The sequence below is a fragment of the Bubalus kerabau genome, chromosome 3 (genome assembly GCF_029407905.1).
Source record: "Bubalus kerabau isolate K-KA32 ecotype Philippines breed swamp buffalo chromosome 3, PCC_UOA_SB_1v2, whole genome shotgun sequence".
NCBI classification, from domain to species: domain Eukaryota; kingdom Metazoa; phylum Chordata; class Mammalia; order Artiodactyla; family Bovidae; genus Bubalus; species Bubalus kerabau.
In genome coordinates this window covers 23,756,203-23,783,675 of record NC_073626.1, presented here as the reverse complement: position 1 = coordinate 23,783,675, position 27,473 = coordinate 23,756,203, and the positions used below count along the sequence as shown (strand labels likewise).

General features: G+C 46.4%; 2 protein-coding genes across 2 annotated transcripts; one reads left to right on the top strand and one right to left on the bottom strand.

Annotated features, from left to right (window-relative positions):
- Positions 1–205: 205 nt before the first annotated feature.
- Positions 206–13,138, bottom strand: TRIM15 (tripartite motif containing 15). Its single transcript, XM_055570995.1, has 7 exons — positions 12,125–13,138; positions 10,075–10,170; positions 6,285–6,515; positions 5,501–5,523; positions 4,162–4,277; positions 3,746–3,778; positions 206–2,718 (listed from the first exon to the last, which is right to left on the bottom strand). Exons 1-7 carry the CDS (start codon positions 12,491–12,493, stop codon positions 2,201–2,203), a joined length of 1,386 nt encoding a protein of 461 aa, XP_055426970.1. The 5' UTR covers positions 12,494–13,138; the 3' UTR covers positions 206–2,200.
- Positions 13,139–15,248: 2,110 nt separating this feature from the next.
- Positions 15,249–25,170, top strand: TRIM10 (tripartite motif containing 10). Its single transcript, XM_055570994.1, has 7 exons — positions 15,249–16,315; positions 18,107–18,202; positions 18,708–18,938; positions 19,670–19,692; positions 20,028–20,143; positions 21,313–21,345; positions 23,116–25,170. Exons 1-7 carry the CDS (start codon positions 15,887–15,889, stop codon positions 23,655–23,657), a joined length of 1,470 nt encoding a protein of 489 aa, XP_055426969.1. The 5' UTR covers positions 15,249–15,886; the 3' UTR covers positions 23,658–25,170.
- The last annotated feature ends 2,303 nt before the right edge of the window (positions 25,171–27,473 follow it).

Genomic DNA, 27,473 nt, shown 5'->3' with positions numbered 1-27,473 from the left:
ACAAAGTAAGTCCTCTGTATTTCGCAGGTTTGTCAAAATGTTCAAAGGAAGATATGTATTTTTGAAAAATAACTTTTGATTTGGGTACTATTTGACAAATGTTACAATGAGGCATGTGTTGCATATCATGAGAGGGGGATTGCAAAGAGTATTTATGGAATAATCTCATAAGTTCGTTAAAAAAAAGTTAAATACACCTGTCTACAGAACTGGCAGTATACACAAAATGTTTAACCAGGGTTTTATGAGATGTGATAAGAGGAAGTGAGGACAGTGGGACTTTTCACTCTGAAAATGTTTGAATCTTTTAAAAACCAGGAGTATATATTGATACAGCTTTTATAATAAACATTAGGTAATACAACTGAGGCAGAAATTGCTAGACAGTATAAGGCTTTGAGACCTCAATTCATTTTTATTAAATTCAATTTTTCTCTTCTTAAGTAAGCATCTCACTCAATTTTCAGGCATTCAGAGGAATGCCTCCCTGGTCTGGAGGGTCATAAAACATTCAGACCCAGGACAAGACAATCATTAACTGCTGTCCAGTTTATCAAGGAGAAAAACTCCAGGTAGACAATTAGCTACAATTAGCTCCTAAACAGACATCTAGTCCCTAACTAATGATCTGGGGTCTTGAGAAAGGGTCAAGGGATGGCATCACAATGTCTGGAGAAACTGAGAAACTGGGGGATCCAAGAAAACCATAAATTGACAAACTGGACATTGAGACATTTAAACTAGTTGGTCAAAAAAGACATATATTAAAGTCATGAGCCAACCAAAAATGTACAGATCAATACTAGTAAAGATAAAAAACTGCTGTAATCCCTGCCTTTTGGGGCCTCTTCATCCCCTCTCAGTGTCTATACTGAGGGCTTTGTATCTCTATCTTCTAAAATAAACTTTGCCTGTGTGAGTGTTCGCAAGTTAGCAGAATTCATTCTTCGGCTCTGTGAAAAGAACTCAGGTTTCATGTTTCACTACTACTAGTACCAGGTTGGACTATCAAACAATTTGATTTTTTTCTAGGTTAGACACAGAGTGGTTCTGCCTGTGATGACAGAAGAGCCTCGGATTCGCTTCTTTTGTATCAAGGACTTATATTACTCTACTGAAATTGGTGGTAATTATTCACATTGCATTGATTCATATTACAGTTTTGTAATGCAGTTCACATAGGGTACAAGCACGTGGAGTATCTTGAAAACATCTGACCCCATAGTTCAGGAACAGGGCTCATAGGATACAAAAGGTAATCTTGTACATAGATATCTACTAGAGAGACCCTGATAGGGGAAGAAGGTAGATTTTTTTTCCAGGGTTGGGATGGGAAGATGGAAATATAAGTGTTAAACTTGAAAGGAGAGAGCTAGAATCAGAAAGTATAGTCGAGGTGGTGATGGTGGTAGTGTGTGAATCATCATCATTCTTACAGAGATTCATACTTTGTGAACTTACTTGAATGTGTAGTCAGATTCTGTGTCCAATAACAACAGTAACAATAATAAATGTTTAAGAGATGAGTTGGAACTGAACACAAGCCTCCTCTTATTGAACAGTAAGGTCTGGCTAGCCTGCCCTCAGGCAAGTCCTGAGTAAAAGGGACAGGATATGTACTGGTCACAGAGATTCCACTGGCCTTTCTGTCCACCCCAGCAGCACTGATTAGACACACGGGACGCAGGAGTCTGGGTGGGTTGCACACTTTATTAGGACATACTCTACAAGAGAAAGGACCAGAAAGAAAGGGGACCTGGGTCCACTTGGGGCTGGATGAAGAGACTAAGATCGGAGAGACGAAAGCATCTCCATGTGTATGTCCAAAAAAAACCAGTTAACTGGATACATTAATGCAAGCTCCACACAGTTCTGGCTTTTCCCATGATAGTTATTTCGAAACTTTAAAAAGTTTTATTTTAGTGCCCCCCCCCCCCAAACCAAAAAAAAAAAACCACGGACTACTCAACTTTGGTGTCCTGGTGGCAACCTGCCTGTCTCTGGTTCTTCCCTAGGGACTGCACAGAAGGCAGGAGCGTCAGCAGGGTGACCAGGGACTTCTGAGAGTTGAAAGACATACGATAAATAAAATGAAAAAAATTACAAAACTATAGGGACTTGGAGATCCCATGTCCTAACGAATCGTCCAAGGGTCGGCGCTGGATCCCCGGGCGCCGCACTGCCCATCGGAAGGCCTGCTTCAGCCTTTTAAGGTAAGGCAGGAACCCTTTTTCCAGACAGCGAAGAAGGGAAAGACTTTGCCGGAGAAGGAGGCGGTGAAGGTGAAGATGGGCGCCTGGGTGTCGGCGTCCAGCAGGGCCACGCGCCCCGCCTCGTAGTCCAGGGCGACGCCCACGTGGCGCGGGATGTCGCTCAGCGGCAGGTCGGTCCCCGGGGAGGTGCTGGCCCAGCACTGCTGGTGGGAGAGGACCACCGCCCAGACGCCCTCCTCGGCGCTCAGGCCCTGCTCCCCCTTCCTCCTCACCTCCTCCCCGACCACCCCCACCGTGCATCCGCCGCCGTCCCCCAGCTGCACCTCCACCTGCCAGCGATGGCGCCCCGAGGAGAAGCCGGGGGACCCCAGCACCACCGGGAGACCCTCGAAGCGCAGGGGGCTGTCGGGCAGGTTCTGCTTCTGCCGGGTGTACCTCACAGACTTCCTGTCCTCGGAGAGGACCAGGCTCCGGCTAGCGGTCTGAGGGTCCAGAGTGACGACCCCTATTGGGAGGAAGGCGTGCACATCAGAACTGGCGGCTCCGAAAATGCCCCTAGAGCAAGCGCTGTGAGTGGGAGGTACAAAGAGCATCCGCCTTGTGCAGCCTGTCATTGTCCCGCTTCTCAGAACCTCAGTTTTGTTCCAGGAGGCAGAGGATGACATCTATACCTGACCGGCAAGGGGTGCTGCAAGGCTTTGCTTCTCAAAGTGGGGTCCATGAATCAGGACCATCACTTGCCTGGGAGCTTGTTAGAAACGCAGAATCTTGGGCCCTAACACAGACCTACTGCATCAGAATCTGCATTTTAGAAAGACCCCCCCAGTCGAGTTTTCTACAAGTTAAATTTGAGAAGCAGAATAAGGTGATGCTTTTGGAAACAGTTTCTCAATTAAGCACCAATTTAAAGGTCATGTCTGACTCTTCGTGACCCCATGGATTGTAGTCCACCAGGCTCCTCTGTCCATGGAATTTTCCAGGCAAGAATACTGGAGTGGGTTGCCATTCCTTTCTCCAGGGGATCTTCCCATCCCAGGGATCGAACCTGGGTCTCCTGCATTGCAGGTGAACTCTTTGCCATCTGGATCACCAGGGAAGCTTAAAAGTAAATGCTATTTAAAGAATTGTACAGTATTTGTCCAGGTCAATAAAGAGTCTAGGACAAATTTGGGCAAAAAGACCAAGCATTTGATAAGTATTTTAGATAAATAATATGTATGTGTAATCTAACACTAATTGAGCACTTACTATGTGCCAGGTATTATACTAAGTTTACTAATACACAAATTCATTTACCTTCAACTACTTATGGGATGGGTACTATTATATTAATTATAATAGTACAAAGAGGGACAAAGAAGCTTAATGACTTGCCAGTGTCTCATAACTAGCAAAAGCTAGAACAGAGAATCCAAGCAACCAGGCTCCAGAGTTCGTATGTTTAATTGTTCTGTCCTTCTGTCTTGGAGTGGATGGATGAGTGCACGAAGGGATAAATGAAAAAATGGCTCCCAAGGCCCCCAAGTGTTTACCTGATTCTGTTTCCAGATGATGCACCAGATTTTCTGAGGGAAGCAAAAATAGAAAGACCTGCAACTTATTACTTCTTATAGGCCTTATTATTATTAGATTTATAGGACTTATTAGTTCTTATTTCAAATAAATAAGCGCAGTGTGTCCTGGGAACAATGTGAGGACAGGGACAGAAGAAAGGGAGCTTCTGCTGTGAGAGAGATGATGTCCTCACCTTCCTGACTCTGCCGTGCCCATCCTTGGGGAGAGGAGATGCTCAAAGGAATGGTCTCTCTGGGCAGAGTAGGATCACTAAGGGAAGGCTTAAGGGATGGGAGATGCCTTGAGCCAGGTTGGGAAGGTGAAGATGGAGCTTCATGGAAGGCAGATGGGAAACTGATGGGAATGGGGGAAGTTGCTGTCCCCTTTCACTTACCAGAGAACGCCCTCATCATCTCTGGGAGGGTGAGTATTTTCCTGTGGAGATCGCGGATCTTTTTGACAAGGTCAGGAGAAATGGCCTCTGGACTCACAAAAGTCTTCATCTCACACCTGCAGACAAGTTGGTAACCAGTTAGGTTCTAATTCCAAAAATAATGTTTGGGTCATTCAGACCCAATGAGGCTAAAATCTGACTCAAGAATCTTGGCATCTGTGGTGAATAATTAGATTGAGTGACATCTCTTATCTTTGCTGGAAATGTGGAGTTACTAAAGCAAGAAGCGTTTCAGCTAGACCTAAGAGGAACTAATGGTAACCACTTCTCAGGAATTAGATACAGGTGCTTTAAGAGAATGTACTCCTGGGGACCAAAAGAGAAAAGATCACCACCCCTATTAGCCTCTAGAGGGCGGTACAGTGCCATTTGAAAAACAGCCTTAAACAATCTAATTTGCATGATGTCTGGTACAAAGGGAAAGGGGTTGAAAAGGGATGAAAAAAGGAGATGAAAGAAATCCTACACCGCAGTGAGAAAGCCCTCAATGCTGGTTCCGGTTGTGTTTGCTTGTCAGTCTCTGTGTGACTGACAAGCACTTCTCTAGGTCTTAGCTTCTTCATCAGACCTGAAGACCTCAGAAAAACTCTTCTAGATCTAGATCTCCGACACTCTTTGGAAATATGTTTAGAGAACTTCCTGATTCATGGGCACCTGGGTTCAGCTCCCCTACACACACATGGGCAACAATATATGAGGACTCTTCCTTAGTCACTGTGTCTCAAGTTGAGTGGGAAAAATGATCGAAAGAATAGACTGGTCTTCCTGTTTTGTGCTTCTCATATTCTGTACTAAATATTTCCCCTTTGACTGACATTTTACATGGTGTTAAATACTGACTCAAACACTAATAATTCAGTAATTAAATAAGATGTTCCTGGATCAGTTCAACATAATTATTATTTAATTTTTAAAATTATTACTATTTTGGCCGTGCCACATGGCTTGTGGGGTTTTAGTTTCCCTATTAGCCATTGAACCCAGGCCCTAGACAGTGAGATCATGGAGTTCTATGCCAGGGAATTCCCCATGATTATTATTTATAACTTCACTTCTAAGGTAGAAGAAAATGTGTCCCCAATACCAGTTTAAAAAGGAGCCTTAGCATACAGATCTGAGTAAATTGGGGCTGTTTATGTGTGAGAGGATGACAGAGTGTGTCTGTCGAAGTGCTTTTGCTTCTCTGGGTAACCACATGTAGGTGCAAGGTGTAGGAGCCTGCACCTTCAGTCCCACAGTGCATGCCTACCCCCCTTCAGTCTGGGAGAGTGGGGCCTACCTGCTCTGGTTGACTCTGACATCCTACAAAAGAAAAAAAAAATGCACTTAGTTTCCATACATCCTTCCCATCAGGGCTTCTGTACATCCTTTCTTCCTTTTCATATCAGCTCAAAACTCTGCCCTCCAGAGAGCTGATCTGTTTAATCACCTACTCATAGACTGCTCATTTGCATCATGCTTCCTTACTCATGTGGGACTCTGCTGTCAGTTCATTAGCTGGTTCCTCTGTCTCAGCCTCATCCTAGGAGTGTGTTCTGCCTCCAACCATTAGGAGATGGTGGAGAGCAGGGACCAGGCCTTGAGTTACCAGCCAGAAGATATGAAACAGGATAATGTAGTGATAATCACAACAGGAACTGTTTTCTGGGTCCTTTCAGTGAGCCAGGGACTATGGTAAGCATTTTGCATGAAAATTTTTTTTTATGGTCTTTGCAACAACCCCCTGAGGGAGGTACTATTATCGCCCCATGTTTAGAGAGGTTGTGAGATTTGCCAGTGTCACAGCTGGCAGAGCTGACTGACACTGAAGCCCAAGCCCATCAGACTCCAAAGCCTTTGGCATGACCACCGTATGTGACATGGGAAAGTCATCCAGCTCTTCTGAGACTTCATCTCTGTAACCTCCCTGGGCCAAAGGAACCCAATAACCATCAGTCCCTCTCATTACACATCATCTCCGCTTCCCTTTCCTGTCTCTCTCCAGCATCTTCCAGCCCCCAGCATGATGTCCCCTTCCTGTGGGCTCCCTCTCCTATCCCATGAGCTGCTGGGGTGTCTCTCACTTGCAGAAGCTCGCTTGCTGGCTGCTGACACTTCTCCTCCAGCTCCTTGACCTGGGCTCCCAGCCGGGCCACTTCCTCAGAGAGTTTGGAGAGATACTCCTCCCTCTCCTTCCATATCTGCCGCTCCAGCTCCGTCAGCCTGGCCAGCAGGAGGCGCTGCTGTTTCCCCAGCTCCTGCTGCAGCCTCTCAAAAGCCGCTTCCACCTGCTGCTTCTTGCTTTCAATCTGAGTCTGCAAGGGGTAGAAAGACAGGCATGGTTAGGGAGAAACTCACAGAGCTGGGTTCCCGGAGCCTCATCTATATCCTTACTGTTGATTAAAAGGGACAGGGAGAAAGTAGTTCCAAGATTCATCCTCCCAAATAATATTATGGTATTAATACAAGTAGGTAGGTGTCAGGATAAACTTACCAAGGATGAGAATCATGCTCTCACTCACCTTGCTGCTGCTAAGTCTCTTCAGTCGTGTCCGACTCTGTGTGACCCCATAGACGGCAGCCCACCAGGCTCCGCCGTCTCCGGGATTCTCCAGGCAAGAACACTGGAGTGGGCTGCCATTTCCTTCTCCAATGCATGTAAGTGAAAAGTGAAAGTGAAGTCGCTCAGTCGTGCCCAACTCCTAGCGACCCCATGGACTGCAGCCCACCAGGCTCCTCCATCCATGGGATTTTCCAGGCAAGAGCACTGGAGTGGGGTGCCATTGCCTTCTCTGTCATCTCACCTTAGGGATTCTAATAATAATGCACATCATGCTCTCAGAGCCAGGATTTTCAAACATACTTCCACATCTGCAATACCATCCTAACCCTCCCATACCATCTCTAGAGTCAGGTGGAGATGATCTCTTAGAGAGCAACTGAAGCTAGAGGAGGCTGTGATTAGAGCACAACTTATGAGAAGAGAGGCCTTCCCTACTGGCACCAGTGGTAAAGAATCCACCTGCAATGCAGGAAACACAGCAGACACATGTTTGATCCTTGGGTCGGGAAGATCCCTTGGAGAAGGAAATGGCAACCCACTCCAGTATTCTTGCTGTGAAAATCCCACGGACAGAGAAGCCTGGTGGGCTACAGTTCATGGGGTCGTGTCCATGACTGAACATGCACGCACTGTATGAGAGAATGGTGTGGCGTTGGTCTTAGTCACCGAGGTCGCCATCTATAGGACATGTTTTGATGGGAGTTCAGGGATGCTGGAGATCTTCCTGTCCCCAAACTCTCTCTCCTTGGTCAGAGATTCCACAGTGTGGATTTCCTCCTGGAGAACTTTGTAGCACAAGAAAAGAGATGGGAGGGAGCCAGATACCGCCACACCATCAGCCCACTGTCTTTGGGGTCAGCCTTGTGATCAGTCCTAGCATGCAGACACTGGCATACATTTTCTGGCCCCAAGCTTCCTATATGAAGGCAATGCTTTCAGGTAGACAGACTGTAATGGGAAGACCAATGGATTAAGGGTTAAGAGAAACAGGTTTTAGTCATTTCATCATGAACTTGGACTTTGCCATGTGGCCTTGGGAGCATCACTTTTCTGGACATGAAATTTCTGCTCTGAAAAATAATGGCTGGCAAGATGGATCTTGGATTAGAAGATGCCAGAACCACTTCTAGCTCTGATATTTTGGGATTCCTCAGCCTTGACCCCAAATGCCCTTCTGCAGAAGCAGAGGCAAAGGCAAGTCAGGGAGGTGAATAAGAACAGTCTGCCCATTATTCCCAGCCAGGCAACGGACACAGACAACAAGCTGCCCCAGAGTCTGCTATGAAAACCCCTAAATGGGGATTTCCAAGTGGGAGAAATGGGTAAACTTTTTGTTTAAATAAAGTGAGTTTTAAAAACAAATAAACACAATGTGTTAAATAACTTTATTCTAAAGTTTGACTAGTCAGGTAGACTTATGAAAAGCATTTTTGAGCACTTATCAGGATATGGACATAATTTTCAAATACTACAGAATATTATTTTAATATTGCAAGGTTTTAGGCCTAAAAATGTATCATTAACTTTATGAAATCCTGCAGCAGAAATCCTATAGGTCATATTTTCTCAGCACTTGGAATGACAATAAAAATATTAGTTAATATATAACTAATAAGTACTATATAGCTGCAAGAAAATTGAATTTAGGATCATTTTAAATAGCTACTGGATTAAATAACAAATCCAAACTGATATTACTTTTGCAGAATCAAAGGAGTGCTAAGGAGAAAGCATTGAGACTAGAGATAAAAGACTAAATTCACCTAATTCTACCAAAACTACCTTAATGTCACAGGAAACAATGTATACATTGGTCAAAACATAATGTTGCCTACCTTAAGCATATGAATTTTTATTTCTCAAGTATACCTTAATAAAACATGGGGTGGAAGGAGAAAATGCACCCTTAAAAGAAAGAAAAGAAAAATAGAAATTCTGGCCATGTACATGCCTTATTCATTAAAGTGGAGGATTATCACATCAGAAATTTGTGCAAGCCATAAAAACACTTTCAAGTATTAAGAAAATAATTACAGGGCTTCCCCAGTGGTCCAGTGGTTGGAAGTCTGCCTGCCAATGCAGGGGACATGGGTTCAGTCCCTGGTCGGGGAGGATCCTACATGCCACAGTGCAACTAAGCCCATGCTCTACAACAAGGGAAACCACTGCAAAGAGAAGTCCACACACTGAAACTAGAGGGCAGCCCCCGACCACCGCAACTAGAGAAAACCCGTGCACAGCAACGAAGACCCAGTGCAGCCAAAAATAAATATATAGAAAATAATTACACTCTACAAATAATGTTATTATATGATATATGGGGTGGGGTGTTCTAAATGAAGACAATCAGGATTTCTTATGAGACGCTGTTCTGCCACAAGTGTCTCTGTGAGACATTTCATTCGTGGATGCTAGGTGGATATTTGATGATTTAGAACAAAATTATACTTATTCCCAAAAGCTGTCTAATGCAGACAACCAAAAATTCTCAAAGGTTACAAGAATCCTTAAAATGTCTGACGGAGCTGATGGGAAACTTGGGGAATGTTTCAGGACCAAAAGTTATTAAGAGCAGGATCCAGAAGAGTGATCAAACTGAGAGGCCAGGGCTCCATCCAGATACTGACTGATCACATGGCCCTCACTCCCGTGTGGATCGTCCCCACCCTGCCCCCTCGGAATAAACAAAGAAAGGTGCTGACTGGAGCCACCCCAGATGTGGGACCCCCAAATGTGAGAACCACAGGAAAGCGCACAAGAAAATAAGTTACCAAGATGAAGGGTTAAAAGAACTTAAACATCACGTAACCTTCAATTAACAATAAGGTTTGCTGCTGCTGCTGCTAAGTCGCTTCAGTCGTGTCTGACTCTGTGCGACCCCATGGACTGCAGCCTACCAGGCTTCTCTGTCCATGGGATTCTCCAGGCAAGAACACTGGAGTGGGTTGCCATTTCCTTCTCCAGTGCATGAAAGTGAAAAGTGAAAGTGAAGTCGTTCAGTCGTGTCCGACTCTTTGTGACCCCATGGACTGCAGCCTACCAGGCTCCTCCATCCATGGGATTTTCCGGCAACAGTACTGGAGTGGGGTGCCATTGTCTTCTCCAACAATAAGGTTTAAAGACATGGAAAAAACAGAAAAAAGCTTAATTTGAAGGAGAAAAAAAAAGAACTGCAAAACTGTATTTGGAAAACAACCAAATAGAAAGCTCTGTGAAAACTGAGATGAAAATTAACAGGGTTAAAAATTAACAAAAAATGAGAAAAGAAAATCCCCAAAGGAGAAGACAGCCTATGGGGACATGGCCTTTACCAGGAGCACTTGGAGCTTCTGGTCTTCCCGGCTCTTCATGTCGTCAATCTCATCTCTCTCCGTGCTCAGAGCTTCCAGCCGACTCCTGAGACGGTCCTGTGGAGAGACGAATAAGCAGAAGGAGGTGGCTTAGTTCATGATTTGACTCAATTGTCTACCATGTTCCCGGCACATCGTCATGTGCTGAAGAAGTCAAAGGTAAAAAAAAAAAAAAAGACCCAGTTCTTGTCTGTAAAAGACCACTATCAGGACTTTCCTGGTGGTCTAGTGGTTGGGACTTGGCTCTCTCACTGCCTGGCCCTGGAGTTTGATCCCCGGTTGGGCAACTAAGATCCCACAAGCCATGCTGCTCAGCTCAAAAATGGAAGAAAAAAAAAAAAAAAAAAGACCACCATGTAGAGATGGAGTCTGTCACAAGTGAATGAAATACAGACAAATGCAACAATTGAGGTGTGTACACAGTGAGATTGGTGCATAGCAGAGGGGGCAATTCTGCCTGCAGGGACAAGGGAAGGTTGTAGAAAGCAGCTACCAGTTACAAAGGGCCATGAAAGACAAATTTCCAGTTGGGTAAGAGAAGGGGAAGAAGGTATTTAATGCCTCTGAATTGTACACTTAAAATTTGGTAAAATGGCTTAAAAAAAAAAAAATAGTGAAGCAGGCTTAGAGAGTGAACTTATGGTTGCTGGCAGAGGGAAGGGTGGGGTGAAGGGATAGTCAGGGATTTGGGGATCAATACTGATATATTTAAATATGTATAGTATATATATTTATATATATATAAAATATTTAAATATATATTATACACACTGCAATATTTAAAATGGGTAACCAACAAGGTCCTGCTGTATAGCACGTGGAACTCTGCTTAATGTTATGTGGCAGCCTGGATGGGAGGGGAGTTTGGGGAAGAATGGGTACATATATATGTGTGGCTGAGTCCCTTCACTGTTTACCTGAAACTATCACAACATTGTTAGTTGGCTATACAAAAATAATACAAAAAAATAAAAACAATACAATAAAAATACACACACACAAAAAAACCCACTAAGGGGGGGAAAAAAAAGAGTGAGGGGAGTGGAAAGCTTTCCAAGAAGAGGAAACTACTGAAAAGTATTAGAAGCAGGAAAGAGTGTTAATTTAGCAAACAGCAGGTATATAACGGTCAATCTGTCTGGACACATTGTGCCTGGAGAAGGTGGCTGACAGATAAAGGCAAGATCCTGAATGCAAGTGGCCTTGAATGCTAAAGGCATGGCCTTTCTTCAGACACAGAGTCAGGATCCACAGGATGGTTGTGAGCAGGGGAGCGACATGATGGGCTTTGCGATTTGGGAGGCTCTGCCTCGCAGCAGACTGGGGGGTGACCGGAGAGGTGAGAGTGCAGACAGCGCCCTTGGTGGAGCCTCTGTGACAGACGGGGACAGCCTGGATTCCGAGGTGGTTGTGGGGATAATGCCGAGGGAAAGATGAGAGATGGTCCTAGGGAGGCCACTTCCAGACCTGGTGGCTGGGTGACAAGAGGGACCTGAGGGGCAGATAGGAGTGGATAGTGTCCCCAGGACTAGAGGGACTATTGTACTGCCACACCCCGCTTCTCGAAAAGAAGAGCAGCGCTTGTAGGATGACCTTCCCATCCTGCCTCCTCTCTGAGCCCCAGCCATCCGGGCCTTGCTAGGTCCCATACCCAGTGTGGATCCGGGGAGACCAAGGCCACCCTGCTCATGACCTGCAGGAGGACAGCTGCTCTCTCTCCTTCCCAGTGAAGCTGTGGCTACAATGCTCTGTGCTCCATCACTGTGGGGTCCCCTCAGGGCTGGAGCTGAAGTTCTCCAAGACTGTGAACAGCTACACATCCAAATGGAAGGAACCGCGTCCCACTCAGCCTGGGGCTGCCCCAGGTCCCAGCAGCCTGGGGTTGGTCTCCTAATATGGACCATGGCCATATCCAGCCATGGCTCTTCCTGCAGCTCTCCGCTCCATCCCCTTCACCACCTCGGGACACTGTCCTGCCCCAGGTGGCCCGAGCTGACCCCACGCCTCTTACCCGGTAAGGCTGGATGGCCTCGTCCAGGAAGCCCACGACGTGGGCCTGGTGCGAGGGACCCTCCCGGCAGAACACGCAGAGGAACTCGGCATCATTCTCGCAGAAGAAGTAGATCTTCTCGCCGTGCTCCTCGCAGTAAGTCTCCCCGAGAGGGCCCAGGGGCACGGGGGCCAGGAGGGTCTCGCTTGGCTCCTTCTCCTCGCAGAGGGCACAGAGAAGGACCCTGCCGGAGGGCTGGGCCCCCATCTGGGAGGGTGGAGGAAGGCACAGCCGGCAGAAGGTGTGTCCGCAGGCGGTGGTCACTGCATCCTCCAGAGGTCCTTTGCACTTGGAACAGATGGCCCCTTTGTGGGAGGGGGTCGTGGGCATCACGGTGTCTTCCCCAGCCCGTCCTCTCAGGCCTCTGCCTCAGTCCACATGAACCCTCTTTCCCTGAAATTGAATCACTTTACATGAGTCACAGAGGAAAGGAATGGGAGGCTGAGAGAGGGGAAGGCAGGGGTGTCTGGACAGAAAAGCCACCTGGCTCCACCTCTTGTGCTTCCCAGAGTCCTGGCCACCACTTATCAGCTGAGTGGGTTCAAACTCCAGGGCATCTCGAATTACCCAGCATTCCCCAACAGCAGCCCCAGCAGCCTGTTCTCTCCTAATCCTAGTCCTTCCGGCCCCTGGGGTGGGGAACAGAACACACCATGAGGTCACAGGGAGATGGGGTTTCCTGGAATCCTTCCCTTGACCGTGTGGGGTGGGCAGAGTTGGGGAGGAGACCTTGCTTCCTGTCCGGCTGAGCAGGTGGGAGCCATAAACTTCAGGCCCTGAGGTGTGCACACAGCGGCAAAGTCCAGCTGGAGTAGGAGTGCTCACTTCCGGGAGATTGTTCTGGGGGCTCTGCTCAATGCTGCAGGTGTGATGATAGCCCACCAGGACCCCTCCTCTGTACTTCCATTTTAGCTTTTAACTGCAGCAAGGAGAAGGCAAGAAAGCATAACACAAGTGATCTGTGTTGATACAATTTAGAAAACTCAATTAATAAAAAAAAAGATAAACAGGTTCAACCACATTTATCTAAGGCTTAGTATTTTCATATTATTACATCCAATCTGATAACAGCCCTTGAGGGCAGGTGATGATTATAGGAAATGAAAAGCGAAAGGTAAAGTGACCTTTCCTGAGTCACAGAGCTAGAAAGCTGCAAGGCTGAAGTCAACTCAAGTCTCCTGGCTTCTAGCCGCGTGCCCTTCCTGAACTCCCAGCCAGGACAAGGGAATCAGACAGTCATGGGTCTTCATCCGCTCACATGCATCTGCGTATAAAACCAAGGAAAACACCTCCCATAACCCCACTGGAGATCAGTCCTCCACCCTGTCTCACTCCCTTTCCACTCCAGCTACTTTGTGTATCGACTTCCCTTCCCCCCACCTACACCCTCTGCCCCCAAGAGTTCAGTCCCTGGAGCTGCACTGTCCAGCACAAGAGCCTCCAAATGCCCAAGGCTGCTGGGCATTGAATGTGGCCAGTCCCAACTGAAAGGTGCCGTACGTGTAAAATACGCCCTGATTTCAGACTTTGTTGTTGTTTACTTGCTCAGTCGTGTCCAACTCTTTGCAGCCCCGTGGACTGTAGGCTGCCAGGCTCCTCTGTCCAAGGAATTCTCTAGGCAAGAACACTAGAGTGGGTTGCCATGCCCTTCTCCAGGGGATCTTCACGACCCAGGGATGGAACCCATGCATTGGCAGGTGGATTCTTTACCACTGAGCCACCAGTGAAGCCCCTTCAAAGACTTTAGCACCAAATAAGAAGAATGTAAAATGTCTCATGACTAATTTTTTCTACTGATTACACACATTGGTACTATTTGGGGCTAAATATTAGTTTCCTGTCACCCTGCTTGTTTAATCTATATGCTGAGCACATCATGAGAACCGCTAGGCTGGATGAGTTACAAGCAATGGAATCAAAATAGGCAGGAGAAACATCAACAACCTCAGATATGTGGATGACAACACTCTAATGGCAGAAAGTGAAGGGGAACTAAAGAGTCTCTTGATGAGGATGAAGGAGAAGAGTGGAAGAGCTGGCTTAAGACTAAATATTAAAAAAAAGATCATGGCATCCAGCACCATTACTGCATGGCAGATGGAAAGGGAAAAGTGGAAGTAGTGAGTGACAGATTTCTTCTTGGGCTCCAAAATCACTGTGGATGGTGACTGCAGCCTTGAAATCAGAAGATGACTGCTTCTTGGCAGGAACGTGATTACAAACCTAGTCAGTGTGTTGAAAAGCAGAGGCATTACTCTGCAGACAAAGGTCTGTATAGTCAAAGCTATGGTCTTTCCAGTGGTCACGTACAGTTGTGAGAATTGGACCGTAATAAAGGCAGAACGCCAAAGAATTGATGCCTTTGAACTGTGGTGCTAGAGAAGACTCCTTTAAGTCCCTTGGACAGCAAGGAGATCAAACCAGTCAATCTTAATGGAGATCAACCCTGAATATTCACTGAAAGAATTGATACTGAAGCTGAAGCTCTAGTATTTTGGTCATCTGATGTGAACACGCAACTCATTAGAAAAGTCCCTAGTGCTGGGAAAGATGGAGGGCAGAAGGAGAAGAAGGTGTCAGAGGATGAGATGGCTGGACGGCATCACTGATGCAATAAACATGAACTTGGGCAAACTCCAGGAGACGGTGAGGGACAGGGAGGCTTGGCGTGCTGCAATCTAAGAGTCGGACACGACTGAGTGAAGGAACAACAACAATGATTAGTTTCACTTATAAAAAAATATGGCTACTGGAACTTAAAATTGCATGTGTGGCTCACATGGTATTTCTGTTGGACAGCATGGCTCTGAGACTCACAAATCTGAGTGAAAATTATGGCCTCTCACCTCCCGTTCTGTGTGCCTTGAGCAAGGTAAGTAACCTGGCTGAGCTCAGCTAATATCGTAACAGCACTGACGTCACAGAGCAGACTGGAGAAATAAATAAGATGGCGTGTTTAAACTGCTTATGTCAGTATGAGGAATATGGTTATCGTAAATAAACTCTGGCTGGTGTTATTTTTCTTTCTCCTCCCCCACACAGAGTACATTCCTACCCCTTGGGCAGCCGACAGCAGGCCGGTTGGAGCATCACTGGTGAAGTTGCTTGTGCCCTGATCCACCGCCCCCGCCCCGGGCACAACACCCTTATCTGGGTCCCCACACTCCCCTGGGTTGGCTGATACCTTCAATCTCCCTGGAGGCAGCTGGTCATACTGCAGGGAAGCTGGGTGGCATCACTGCTCTGTGATCCAGTCTCCCTCCTGCTCCCAAAAGAACAGTCTCTTCCACCCGTGGGTGGTTAAGATACTTCTACCATGAGCGTCTCTGGATGGACAGGACGAGGCAGCAACCTGCTGGTCATGGGCACCAGCTCAGACAGTAACTGAGGTCATCTCTGGGAGGCTGTCACCCCTTCTTCTTCCACTCCTCTGCTATTTCTCTGTCTCTGCCACTGGAGGTGTGTGTCTGTTCCTTTGGGAGGGGGAAAGCAGAACCCTGGCTGCCAGGCGTGCAAGTGGGTGCCTTGCCCTTGTGTGCAAGTGCAGGTGTGTATGTGTGTGACCATGGGGCTGTCACTGGGTATGTAGGATGCCCCTGTGTCTGGCCGTGTGTGCATGTGGGTGTGTGAGTGCACGCTGTGCGTCCTCATTCTTCTCCCAGCCCTGCCCCCAAGCCGAGCAGAGAAGGTGACCTTGAAGAGATCACAAGCAGCAGCAGCACCATGGCCTCAGCTGCTTCCGTGACCAGCCTGGCAGATGAGGTCAACTGCCCCGTCTGCCAAGGGACCCTCAGAGAACCGGTCACCATCGACTGTGGCCACAACTTCTGTCGAGTCTGCCTCACCCGCTACCTGGAGATCACCAGCCCGGACCCCGAGGAGCCCCCGACCTGCCCACTCTGCAAGGAGCCTTTCCGCCCAGGGAACTTCCGGCCCAACTGGCAGCTGGCCAACGTGGTGGAGAACATTGAAAGACTCAAGCTGGTGTCCCAGATGGACTTAGACGAGGAGGACGTCTGCCCAGAGCACGGGGAGAAGGTCTACTTCTTCTGCGAGGACGATGAGATGCAGCTGTGCGTGGTGTGCCGGGAGGCCTGGGAGCACCGCGCGCATACTGTGCGCTTCCTGGAGGATGCAGCGGGGCCCTACCGGGTACGAAGGGGAAACTGCGAGCTTTCCGGGGGTGGGTCTCGAATGGGACTAGACTGAAAGAAGCAGAGCGGAGGGGTGGATAATTTGGGCCACTCTCTATTTTATCATCAGCCAGGCAATAGACCCAGGTATGCAAGATCATGTGTTTGTGTTTTAAGTATGTCCTATATTGTTTCCTTATGGCCAACACAGAATAGTAGCTCAACAAATACCTGTTGAGTGAATGAGTCACCAAAACACGAGCATGTGTGTCTGGGCCCTGGATCAGTCAGGTGTGTCTGAGGATGTCTGGGTTTGCACTTGAGGAAGTGATTGCATAGTATTAGTATTAACGTTTGCACGTTTCCCGGTAGATGCAGTGTGTTTGGGGGGATCTGACAATTTGAGTGTGTATGTGTAACTGAGCGCTCATGTTTGTGAGTAAATGAGTGTTTACATATATGCAGGTTGGGTAGACACATATAGTGTGTAATTTTCTCCATCATTAAATGAGTGTATGCTGTTTTTAGTTGTTTATGCATCTTGTTTTATTACAAGTAGGTGTCTGTGTTTATGTGTCAGCTAGTTAATTAGCATGTATTGGTAAGAGTTCTAAATATATTTTGCAGTGTATTTTTATGGCCATTTATATGTATATAACTGTTCCTAACTCTTCTCTAAAGCAAGAAAATTTTTTTTTGTTTGTTTTGGGAGGGTGTTTTGGCCACATCGTGTGGCCTGTGGGATCTTATTAATAGTTCACCAACCAGGGATCGAACCTGTGCCCCCTGCAGTGGAAGCACAAAGTCTTAACTGCTGGACCACCAGGGAAGTCCCCAAGAGCAAGCAGTTTTTAAAACAAATCATTGATTATTTTTTGCATCATCCATGTTTCTTGTTCCCTCCAGATCATACTCAGAAAGTTGATTCCATTCATAACAGAGGTTGTTTGGAGGTGTTCCTTTTGGGAGATGTGAGAAAGTTAGGATAATTTCAAAGAAGGGCATATCAAATTCAGGACAGACCCTAGATACCATTTATTAAAGGCAAAAGAAATTAGAGTGTGTTTAGCCTGATGACAGGGCTTCCCCGGTGGCTCAGCAGTAAACAATCTTCCTGAATGCAGGAGACACAGGAGATGAGGGTTCGATCCCAAAGTTGGGAAGATCCCCTGGAGGAGGGCATGGCAACCTACTCCAGTACTCTTGCCTGGAGAATCCCATGTACTGAGGACCCTGGAGGGCTACCATCCGTTAATTTGCAAAGAGTCAGACAAGACTGAAACGACTGAGCACATTCTCACAGCTTGATAACAGGAAGGCTCAGGTGGGAACATGGAATCATAGCCTATAATGGTGCAGGTTAAAGGGGGAAAGCCCTGATCAAAATTCTTGGAGAGCCAAACCAGAGAAAAAAGACCCAAAGAGAGTCAGCTGATAAGGACAATAACAGCCCAGGCTTTGTCAGCTGAGACCCAACTCCTTCGTTGGGTCACTCTATTCCAGGAGACAGAGATGACACTTCTTAACAAATCATTGTTTCCATCTTAAATATTTTTTAAAAATTAATTGAAGTATAGTTGATTTACAGCTTTGTATTAGTTTCTAGTGTACAGCAAAGTGATTCATATTTTTTTCAGACTCTTTACCATTATAATTTATTTCAAGGTATTGAATTTAGTTCCCTGTGCTGTACGGTAGGTCCTTGTTGTTTATCTGTTTTACATATGGTAGCTTGTATCTGCTAATCCCAAACTTCTAATTTATCCCTCCCCCACCTCCATCTTAGATATTTTATGCCCCTTCTTTCCAGGAACAAATACAGAAGTGTCTTGAGTGTCTAAGAAAAGAGAGAGAGGAGATTCAAGAAATTCAGTCAAGGGAAAATCGAAGGATACAAGTCCTCCTGGTAGGTCATCATCCCTTCCTTAGCCCTCTTGCCTTCCTCCGGCTCCAGTGCCTATCTGAAATCGAGGAAACATCACATATAGGGGCTTTGAAGTCCTTCTGAGTTTGAATCCTGAAACAAATTAGCTCTATGACCTCAAACAGCTCTCTATGCTCAGTTTATTTTTCTGTGAAGTGAAGATTAAAAATTGTCACTATCTCACTGAATTTCTGTAACGACTGTCCCTTAGTGACACGCACATTGTGTGCACTTGGTAAACGGCAGGAAGTAGGGTGTCCTCACCCCTTCCTTATATCTCCTCCCGGAAGTGGCAGGGCAGGTGGAAAGGAAACCAAGTCTCTCCGGGGACCTGGAGACTAGGGGGCTCTGACTTTACCACCAAACCTTGGAAGATGTGGATCTGGGTCAGGAGGGAGACGGGAGTGAATCAAGGAAAAAGAAGGAAAAGGAAGGGTAAAAAGAGGAGGAATAACTTCCTGGCCTCTTTCTTCTCCTGCCCTCTCAGACTCAGGTGGCCACCAAGAAACAAAAGGTGATTTCTGAGTTTGCACATCTGAGCCAGTTCCTGGAAGAGCAGCAGAACATCCTATTAGCCCAGCTGGAGAAGCTGGATGAGGACATCCTGAAGCATCGGGATGAATTTGATGTCCTGGTCACTGGGGAGATCGGCCGGTTCAACACCCTCATTGAGGAACTGGAGGAGAAGAAGGAGAGGCCGGCGAGGGAGCTCCTGACGGTGAGAGCTGAGCCCCGCCCCACCCACCGTGCTCGCCTAGGCTTTGTGGCATCTTTACCATCTGAGCCATCTCTTCTTCACTCACAGAGCTTTGTACCCCAAGTGAAAGATGGGTCACAGGACCACAAGTTCTGAATTCTAAGAGTCCTTGCTTGCCCCAGAGCTCCCGGGTCACTTTGCTCTGATTGTGGTCTCTTTATCCTACCATGCATTCAGATAGGGAAGATGCTTTATTTATCTCACAAATTATTTATTTGTGAGGATCGCACAGTAAAATGCAAGTGAAAGTAGCACTCTGAAAAGCATCAGGCACTAAGCAAACAAATGTCAGGTGCTGTTTTCAAGGCAAACCATTCTCTGTGTCACCACCCCCCAGACAGGAAGTTCTTTCTGGTCTATTTCACTTTGTCTTGCTGGAGGAGAGATACTGGGGTCCCAGTATAGCATTACAAAGGCAGCATGACTTAGGGGGACACACTTGGGACTGAGAAGCAGGTGACCTTGGGATGGGACTTGTCTTTGCCTCTGAGGGCCAGGTCACTTCACTGTTTGCATCTTATAAAATAAAGGAGTTGGGCTCCAAGATCCCTGAAGCCTCATAAACCCTAAAATGCTGTGACTCCATGGATCTGGTGTCCTTTTCTATCTAGGGCTGAGAATACAGTATTTTTGTCTTTTCTTGTGGGAAGGAGAAGTGGAAACCAAATCTCTGCTTTCTCTCTTTCTCCTAGGATATCAGAAGCACTCTAATAAGGTAAGTTTGTCTCTTCTTTCCCCACATACATAAACAAACAGGCACTACACGCCTGGTTATTGCCAAACAAACATACGTTCTCACATAACAGATAAAACTCACATGTAAACTTTCACATCCTCAATTGCATTTCCACGTATAACCATAGGTACACGCCTAGCATGGCATTACCCAAGAGGGAGTAGTGAGGAGAGGAAGGGGGTCCATCCTAGAGGAATGATGTCTGCCCATGGGGACTGGCACTTCTAAGCTCAGTTAGAAGAAGATGACCTACTGAGTCTGGGGGCATCGCTAAGGAGGTTAAATCCCAGACCCCGCCATTTCTGTGCCCCTAGATGTGAAACCAGAAGGTGCCGGAAACCAGTGGCTATATCTCCAGAGCTGGGCCAGAGGATTCGGGACTTCCCCCAGCAAGCCTTCCCGCTGCAGAGGGAGATGAAGATGTTTCTGGGTAAGAGGACCCCATGGAGCACAGGTGGCCATGAAGCCTGGGCTTACGAGTGGCCTCCATGCCCTGCTTCCCTATGCTTGTGTGACCTTTGACAAGGCTCAAGCCTTTCCAGTGCCTTGTTTTCCTTATTTGCCAATCTTTATAAAATCTGCTTTCAGAATAATGTGACAAGGAAGTGAGACAAGAAAGCTGAAGCTTTCCAGAAAAATTTAACTATTTTGAAAAATAATGAAACTGATCTAACCACTTGTCATGAAGTGACATGTAAGAGAATGATTAACAAAATTAGTCACTGTCAATAATTTTAAAAAGCCACAGGGGCATTTATAATATATGATGAATTTTTTTAATAGTTGTTAATTAATAGCCACTGAGAGTATTTTTCTGTGCCCTGTGGTAGCTGACTTCCCTTCCTCCTTTCCCTGGTTTTCCCCCATCCTCCACCCCATTAGCCTGGTTCTCAGAGTTGAACTGCCCATGTGGGGACCATGACCCCCTTTTCCGGGACAGGGAGTGGTGATAGGTGAGGGAGTGGAAGGTTTGAAATGAGAGTCAGAAAAGTGGCTTGCTGCCAACACCTCCCCCTTGTCCCACATGACATCATGAATGATGCCACCCAGTTCTAAATGACCTGCCTACAAAAAGACGTCACCTTAGAAGAGTTTTCCCCTAAGTCCACTTCCTGCAAGTAAGTGGCCTAGCAGAGAAAGAAATTTTACTCTCATCAAAGGCTGACCTTTGACTCTCCCCTAAATTATTTCCAAGCAGAATGAGAAACAAATTAACCCGTTTATCTGTTCATTAAGTAGATGTTTCTTGAGCATTTACTATGTCCTGGGCTCTGTGTGAGGCATTGAACGTAAAAATGGTCTCTGCCTGCTCAGAGCTAGACAGTGAGGCTCAAAATGAAGTCCCAGCCTGCATCAGCATGCCCTGGGAACTTGCCAGAAATGCAAATCTTGGCCCCACCCTGGGCCACTTGAATAAAAAACAAGTGCTCCGGGGGCTCTGATGCAAGTTCAAGTTCAGAACCACTGGTCTAGAGGGTTCCACCTGCCATTCTTCTCTTTGTCCCTTCCCTTCCTGGGGCCTCAGTTTCCTCATTGGTAAATGTTCTGTGGTTTTGTAAGACTAATGAAATTGCATCTTGTTTTACTTCCTCTTTACAGAAAAACTCAGCTTTGAGTTGGATTATGAGCCAGGTAAGTTGCCTCTGTCAGTATGGGAGGGAGTGAAGAATCTAAAGTTGAAAATGAAGGATAATTTTGCCGGGTTCCACACTGGAAAATGTACTAGTCAAATACATATATATCATATATATATATATATCATATATATATATAAATAAATGTACACACATAATGTCACACATGGCAGTGATACATGTCACTGCCTTTATAAGGACTGCCTGAGAACCATGAAGAAGAAAGATGCACACACTCATACCACATACCTGACAGGAAGTTCAGGTTCTGATCTGCACTTGACAAGATAGAAAGATTAAATGAGCCTGGGCCAAGGTCTGTCATGAAGGGCTTCCTGGGCGAGGGGAACTTTGATCTGGATTTAGAATAACATTCTTAGAATTGTCAGGACCCCCCCATTCTCTCTTGGGTGTTGTTTCATGGATGATAGGAGTGCAACCTGTGGGCAGGCAAGGAATAAAGACTGGACCCCTCTCAAGACCATTGTTCCTAGTCTATCAGCCAAAGACACTAGGAAGTCATGGGGTTCTTGGAAGCGACTCTAATTCATGGACATATCAGAATTCATGTATTTGTCTCAACTTATGGATACTAAAAGTAGCACTATGCAGAGATCTGCAGAAGTTTTGATGTCAAAAAGTGGCCCTCAGACGGCCTGATTGTAGATTCCTGAGGCAGAATGAATACCCCGTGGGTGAGTCAGGGAGCCTGACAGGAGCGAAGAAGACTGAGTATATGAGTCATAAGCACCCAGGGAGTGATCATGAAGTTTGGACTGGGGGTGGGGGAATGTCCCTGCCCTCTGAGATACAGGAGGGATAGGACGTGATGTGTCAGCAGAGGAAATGAGAGCAGGCACACACAGCTCTGGGCATCAGCCAGTTTGCAGGCGGCAGAAGTGCTTTTCAGGGGACTGCAGAGAACCAGATGAGAGCCCGCATGTCCAAACTAACATGCTAACCAACTAACTAATGCTGTGACCAACATAGACAGCATATTAAAAAGCAGAGACATTACTTTACCAACAAAGGTCTGTATAGTCAAAGCTGTGGTTTTTCCAGTAGTCATGGATGGATGTGAGAGTTCAACTATAAAGAAAGCTGAGCACCGAAGAATTGATGCTTTTGAACTGTGGTGTTGGAGAAGACTCTTGAGAGTCCCTTGGACTGCAAGGAGATCCAACCAGTCAATCCTAAAGGAAATCAGTCCTGAATATTCATTGGAAGGACTGATGCTGAAGCTGAAACTCCAATACTTTGGCCATCTGATGCAAAGAACTGACTTATTGGAAAAGTCAGCATCAGCACCACCCTGATGCTGGGAAAGATTGAGGGCAGGAGGAAAAGGGGACGACAGAGGATGAGATGGTTGGATGGCATCACTGACGCGATGGACATGAGTTTGAGTTGGCTCCGGAAGTTGGTGATGGACAGGGAAGCCTGGCATGCTGCATTCCATGGGGTCGCAGAAAAGAGTCGGACACGACTGAGTGACTGAACTGGACACATCCTCTGAAGCAGGCGTTAACAGGTTCAGGAATCATTTACGGATTGTGCTAAAATGCAGATTCCGTCTCAGGTGGTCTGGAGTGGAGCTTGAGAGTGTCACTACCAAGTTCCCAGGAGATACCCATGCTTCCTGTGTTTGTAGGCCCTCTACACGTTGTTGGGAGTAATGCTAATGTGAATGCCAAGGGGAGTGGTTAGACCTTTCTTGAAGGTGATAGCGTGTCTGCTGACATCTGCATACCTTTTGTTTTCCCCACAGCGCACATCTCTCTAGACCCCCGGACTTCCCACCCCAAGCTCCTGCTGTCCGAGGACTACCAGCAGGCTCGTTTCTCCTACAAGTGGCAGAAGTCGCCGGACAACCCCCAGCGTTTTGACCGGGCCACCTGTGTCCTGGCCCATGGTGGCTTCACAGGGGGGAGACACACGTGGGTGGTGAGTGTGGACTTGGCTCACGGGGGCAGCTGCACCCTGGGCGTGGTCAGTAAGGACATCCGCCGGAAGGGGGAGCTTCGGATGCGGCCAGAGGAGGGGGTATGGGCGGTGAGGCTGGCTTGGGGCTTCGTCTCAGCCCTGAGCTCCTTCCCCACCCGACTGACCCTGGAGGAGCAGCCCCAGCAGGTGCGGGTGTCCATCGACTACGAGGTGGGCTGGGTGACCTTTGCCAACGCCGTCACCCAGGAACCCATTTACACCTTCACTGCGTCCTTCACCCAGAAGGTCTTTCCCTTCTTTGGGCTCTGGGGCCGAGGGTCCAAGTTCTCCCTGAGCTCCCAAGAGGGTGCAGCTACCCTGTCCTAAGCACAGGGCTCAAAGAGAGGACCTAAGGACTTGACCCTGGCTGGGTCACCTGAGATTTGAAATGACTGCTTTAGATGATGTGATAAGAGTCGGGACTGGAGAGGGACAAGGTGGGATGAACTTCAGTCTGCTGATCAAGCCCTTTCCTCAATGCCGGGTGGATGGGACTCAGACTACTGCTAGCCCTCCTCACCACCATCCCCACCAGGCACAGAAGTACTGTGTAAGAGGAAGGAATACTGGATTTGAGCGAGGAAGACTTGGGTTCTAGACCCAGCCTTGCAATGAATTATATGGTCTTAAACTAGGCATCTCACCTCTCTTCATCTTGTTTTCTCCCCTAAAATATTAGAGTTCATCTACTCATATCCTTAGGAAATATTTGTTGTGTGCTAATTATGAGCCAAGCAGTATGGTAGCCACTGGTGACATGAAAGGGAAAAGAAAAAAAATGAACAAACAATAAAACCCCCACAAAACTTGTCCTGTATTTGAAGGAGGTCATGAGAAGAGACAGAGACCTAAGGAGGAAATGAGAGCACAGTGTTGTGATGGGAGTCTGCTCTGGGCACTAGAAAAACCCAGAGGAGGGGTATAATCCATTAGGAGGCAGGAGGTGAGTCAGGGATGGCTTTCTAGAAAGGGCAGTCTAAAAGATGGGTATAGTGGTCCAGTGGTTAAGACTCCATGCTTCCAATGCAGGAGGTGTGGGCTCGATCCCTGGTCAGCAAACTAAGATCCCACATGCCTCAGAGTGTGGACAAAAATAAATAAAGAAATAAAACCAAAAGATGATTATAGTGAATGAGGAAAAAAGGGGAAAAAGCATCTTAGGGAGAAAGGGTGGCAGAGAAGTGGATGGATGATCTGTGACCCATGGGACACTGGGTCATTTGCACTGTCTTCATGAGCTGATTGCTGATGACACCCACCCCTGACACCACTCAATGTCTTCTTCTGGCTGCGATGAAAATGCAGGGCATTGGTGGGAAGGAGTCAGGGACATTGTGGACATAAGCCACAACCCGAGGTCCACACTCATCCCTTGGAAAATCCGGAAAATCCTCTTCTTGATCTGTTGATCACCATCTGACATTGAGAAATGAGATGAAAGGAATAACATGGTGAACAGGAATGAGTCCCAAGTAGCTCAGCTGTGGGAGCAGAGAGAGCACCGTAATAAGCTTTGTACTGGGGAAGGAATCTCAGACAGAGGCAGGGGGTGAATTGCCCAAATGGAGTTACAGAGGGGGACCTGTGACTTGTAGCCCAAAGCACTGGGACTGCTCCAGGGCTGGATAAGAAGTGTCATCTGAGGGACTGGCCAGAAGAAGGGAGAGAATCAGGACTTTGTAAAGATGTGTGGTTTTGGGTAGAGACCTTGTAGGGGAGCAGTTGTATTGGCAGAAGTTGTGGCTGCACGTGGTGTGAAGAAGCTGAGTGTTCATGACTCCAGAAGCCACCCTGCCTGGTGCTGGTTCAGGGACAAGAACTAACACGTGGCTGCCTTGAGTTTGTAAGATGATTTCTGTCATTCCAAGGAAGTTTAAATCCTATGTACAATAAAAGCATTGTCTTATATTTTATTTTTAGTTCTTGGTGGTGGTGTCATTTATTCTGCTTAAATATACCCTTCACTTTAATACTGTCTCTGTTGAATCTTCTCAGACATAAAGTAAAACGTTCTATCATCTTCCCATTGTGGCCTCTGGGAGGAGCAAACCATCCAGGTGCAAACTCTAAGGGGAGATGGGCACAGTGTATTGAGGCCCAGGCTTAGAAGTCACCCCAAAAGTTCTGTTATTTACCTCTTCTTTTTTTCCTCTTTTGGCCAAAAGGCTTATAGGATCTTGGTTCTCCAACTGGGGATTGAACCCGGGCCCATGGCAGTGAAAGCTGGCATTCTAACCAGAGGACTGCCAGGGAATTCCCTGTTGTTTATCCCCAGTTTAGTGGTGGTTTAGTCGCTAAGTTATGTTCTACTCTTGCAACCCTCTGGGCTGTAACCTGCCAGGCTCTTCTGTCCCTGGGATTCTCCAGGCAAGATTACTGGAGTGGGTTGCCATTCCTTCTCCAGGGGATCTTCCTGACCCAAGAATCGAACCCAGGTCTCCTGCATTGCAGGCAGATTCTTTATGGGCTGAGCTATGAGGGAAGCCCTCAGTTTAGCAAGTAGAAAACATGGGGAGATCAAGAGTGAGGAATTGGAAAATGAAGGTACAATTGCTTTTTCTGGTAGTGTTCAGTATTTCATATAAAATGTGTAGTCAAAAAAAGAAAAAGGCACATGCAAGTCCTTATATAATGGTAAAACATACTCCAAGTTCCCAGACCTGGGATTCCACCAAAAAGTGGATTGTCTTTTTCTGTTTATTTTTCACTGGTTTTAGTTGCATTTTTAAAAATGACTATTAGCCTCTAGGGTAAATGTGTATGAAGATCCCAGCCTAAACAAGACAGCATTGTAAAGCAATTATCCTCCAATTAAAAAAATATATATATAAATATATATTTAAAGAATACATTAGAACTTAAAGAGAGATCTTGGCCTGTTGAAGGACTTTACATGTATTATGTCACTTAATCTTAGTGACCCTGCCAGGTGGTTCCTATTATTATCTACATTTTAAAGTTAAAAATGCTGAGATCTGGTGAATTTTGGGCACTTGCTTAGCCAAAATCATGCACCCAGGATTTTGATCTATGTCAGACCCAAGAGCTCTTAGCCACCAGGCTACCTTGTTCAGAAATGCGTCCCCCGGAAGGTGTGAATATTTTATTATTGGGCATGCTCCTAACAAGGGACTTGGATTCAGAAAGACAATTTATATTTCTTACACTGAGAAATAAAACTGCTAGTGAGTGAAAATACTTGTGTTGGTCTATCAGCACTTGCAGGGTAATTGAAGTTCATTTGTTTGGAGTGTGGACTCAGTGCAGAGGAAGTGGATCGATCCTAAAACACAGTGACTTCAAGGTAAGGTAGCTCCATGAGCCTCCACACTCTGCTTGTCACAGTCTGGTCTCAAGGTTCCCTCCTCCAGGAAGTGCTGGAGTCCAGAGCCCCAAGCTCCCCATCACTCTCTCCAACACCCTCAAAGGACTGTGCACACTTGGTGGGACATCCACACGTTTACATGATTTTTTCACAGCTTACACTGTAGCAGCTCTTTCTATTAAAAGGAATGGCAACTCACTCAAGGTAGTTCAAACAATAGAAAAGTTTAATATAAGATCAGACATGTAAATAAGGAAAATGGGACTTTTCCACCACTAACCAAGCTTCATGGGAAGCTATGGTGAGGGTGCTGGAGGGGACACAAGTAGTTCTCAAAGAAAGAACTAAAGATTTAAAAAATGTTAGTAATAATAACGAACACATATAGAGCTCACTCTGACCAGTCACTGTAAATAAATATTTTTTAATATATTAACTCAACTAATGATCACGACAACCCTATGAGGTAGGTATTATTAATAGTCCCATTTTAAAAAATAGTTCCATTTTATACATCAGACAAGTGAGATGGATGTGGGTTGGGTCACTGTTATTACTCACCCAAAGAAGTGATGCAAATAATTAATACACAAAGGTACTATTCATTGATCTGTATTCATTATATCATAGTTTCTATGATATCTATTACCTCACAGTTTCTGTGGATCAGAAGTTTGGGTTCTCTGCTTAGGGTCTCATGAGGTTGCAATCAAGGTGTCAACTGGGCTGGGTTCTCCTCTGGAGACTCGACTGGGGAAAAATCCACATCCAAGTTCATTTAGGCAGTTGGCAGAGTTAATTTTCCGGCAGCTGCAAGA

Bases quoted from the DNA above. Each gene is read 5' to 3' on its own strand.
- TRIM10 (XM_055570994.1), top strand. From the start codon at position 15,887: ATGGCCTCAGCTGCTTCCGTGACCAGCCTGGCAGATGAGGTCAACTGC. The intron at 18,203-18,707 runs GTAGGTCATCAT...CTGCCCTCTCAG, and splicing joins GAAGGATACAAGTCCTCCTG to ACTCAGGTGGCCACCAAGAA. The intron at 20,144-21,312 runs GTAAGAGGACCC...TCCTCTTTACAG, and splicing joins GGAGATGAAGATGTTTCTGG to AAAAACTCAGCTTTGAGTTG.
- TRIM15 (XM_055570995.1), bottom strand. From the start codon at position 12,493: ATGCCCACGACCCCCTCCCACAAAGGGGCCATCTGTTCCAAGTGCAAA. The intron at 10,171-12,124 runs GTAAGAGGCGTG...GTCTCTCCACAG, and splicing joins AGGCCATCCAGCCTTACCGG to GACCGTCTCAGGAGTCGGCT. The intron at 4,278-5,500 runs GTAGGCCCCACT...ACTTGTCTGCAG, and splicing joins GTCAGAGTCAACCAGAGCAG to GTGTGAGATGAAGACTTTTG.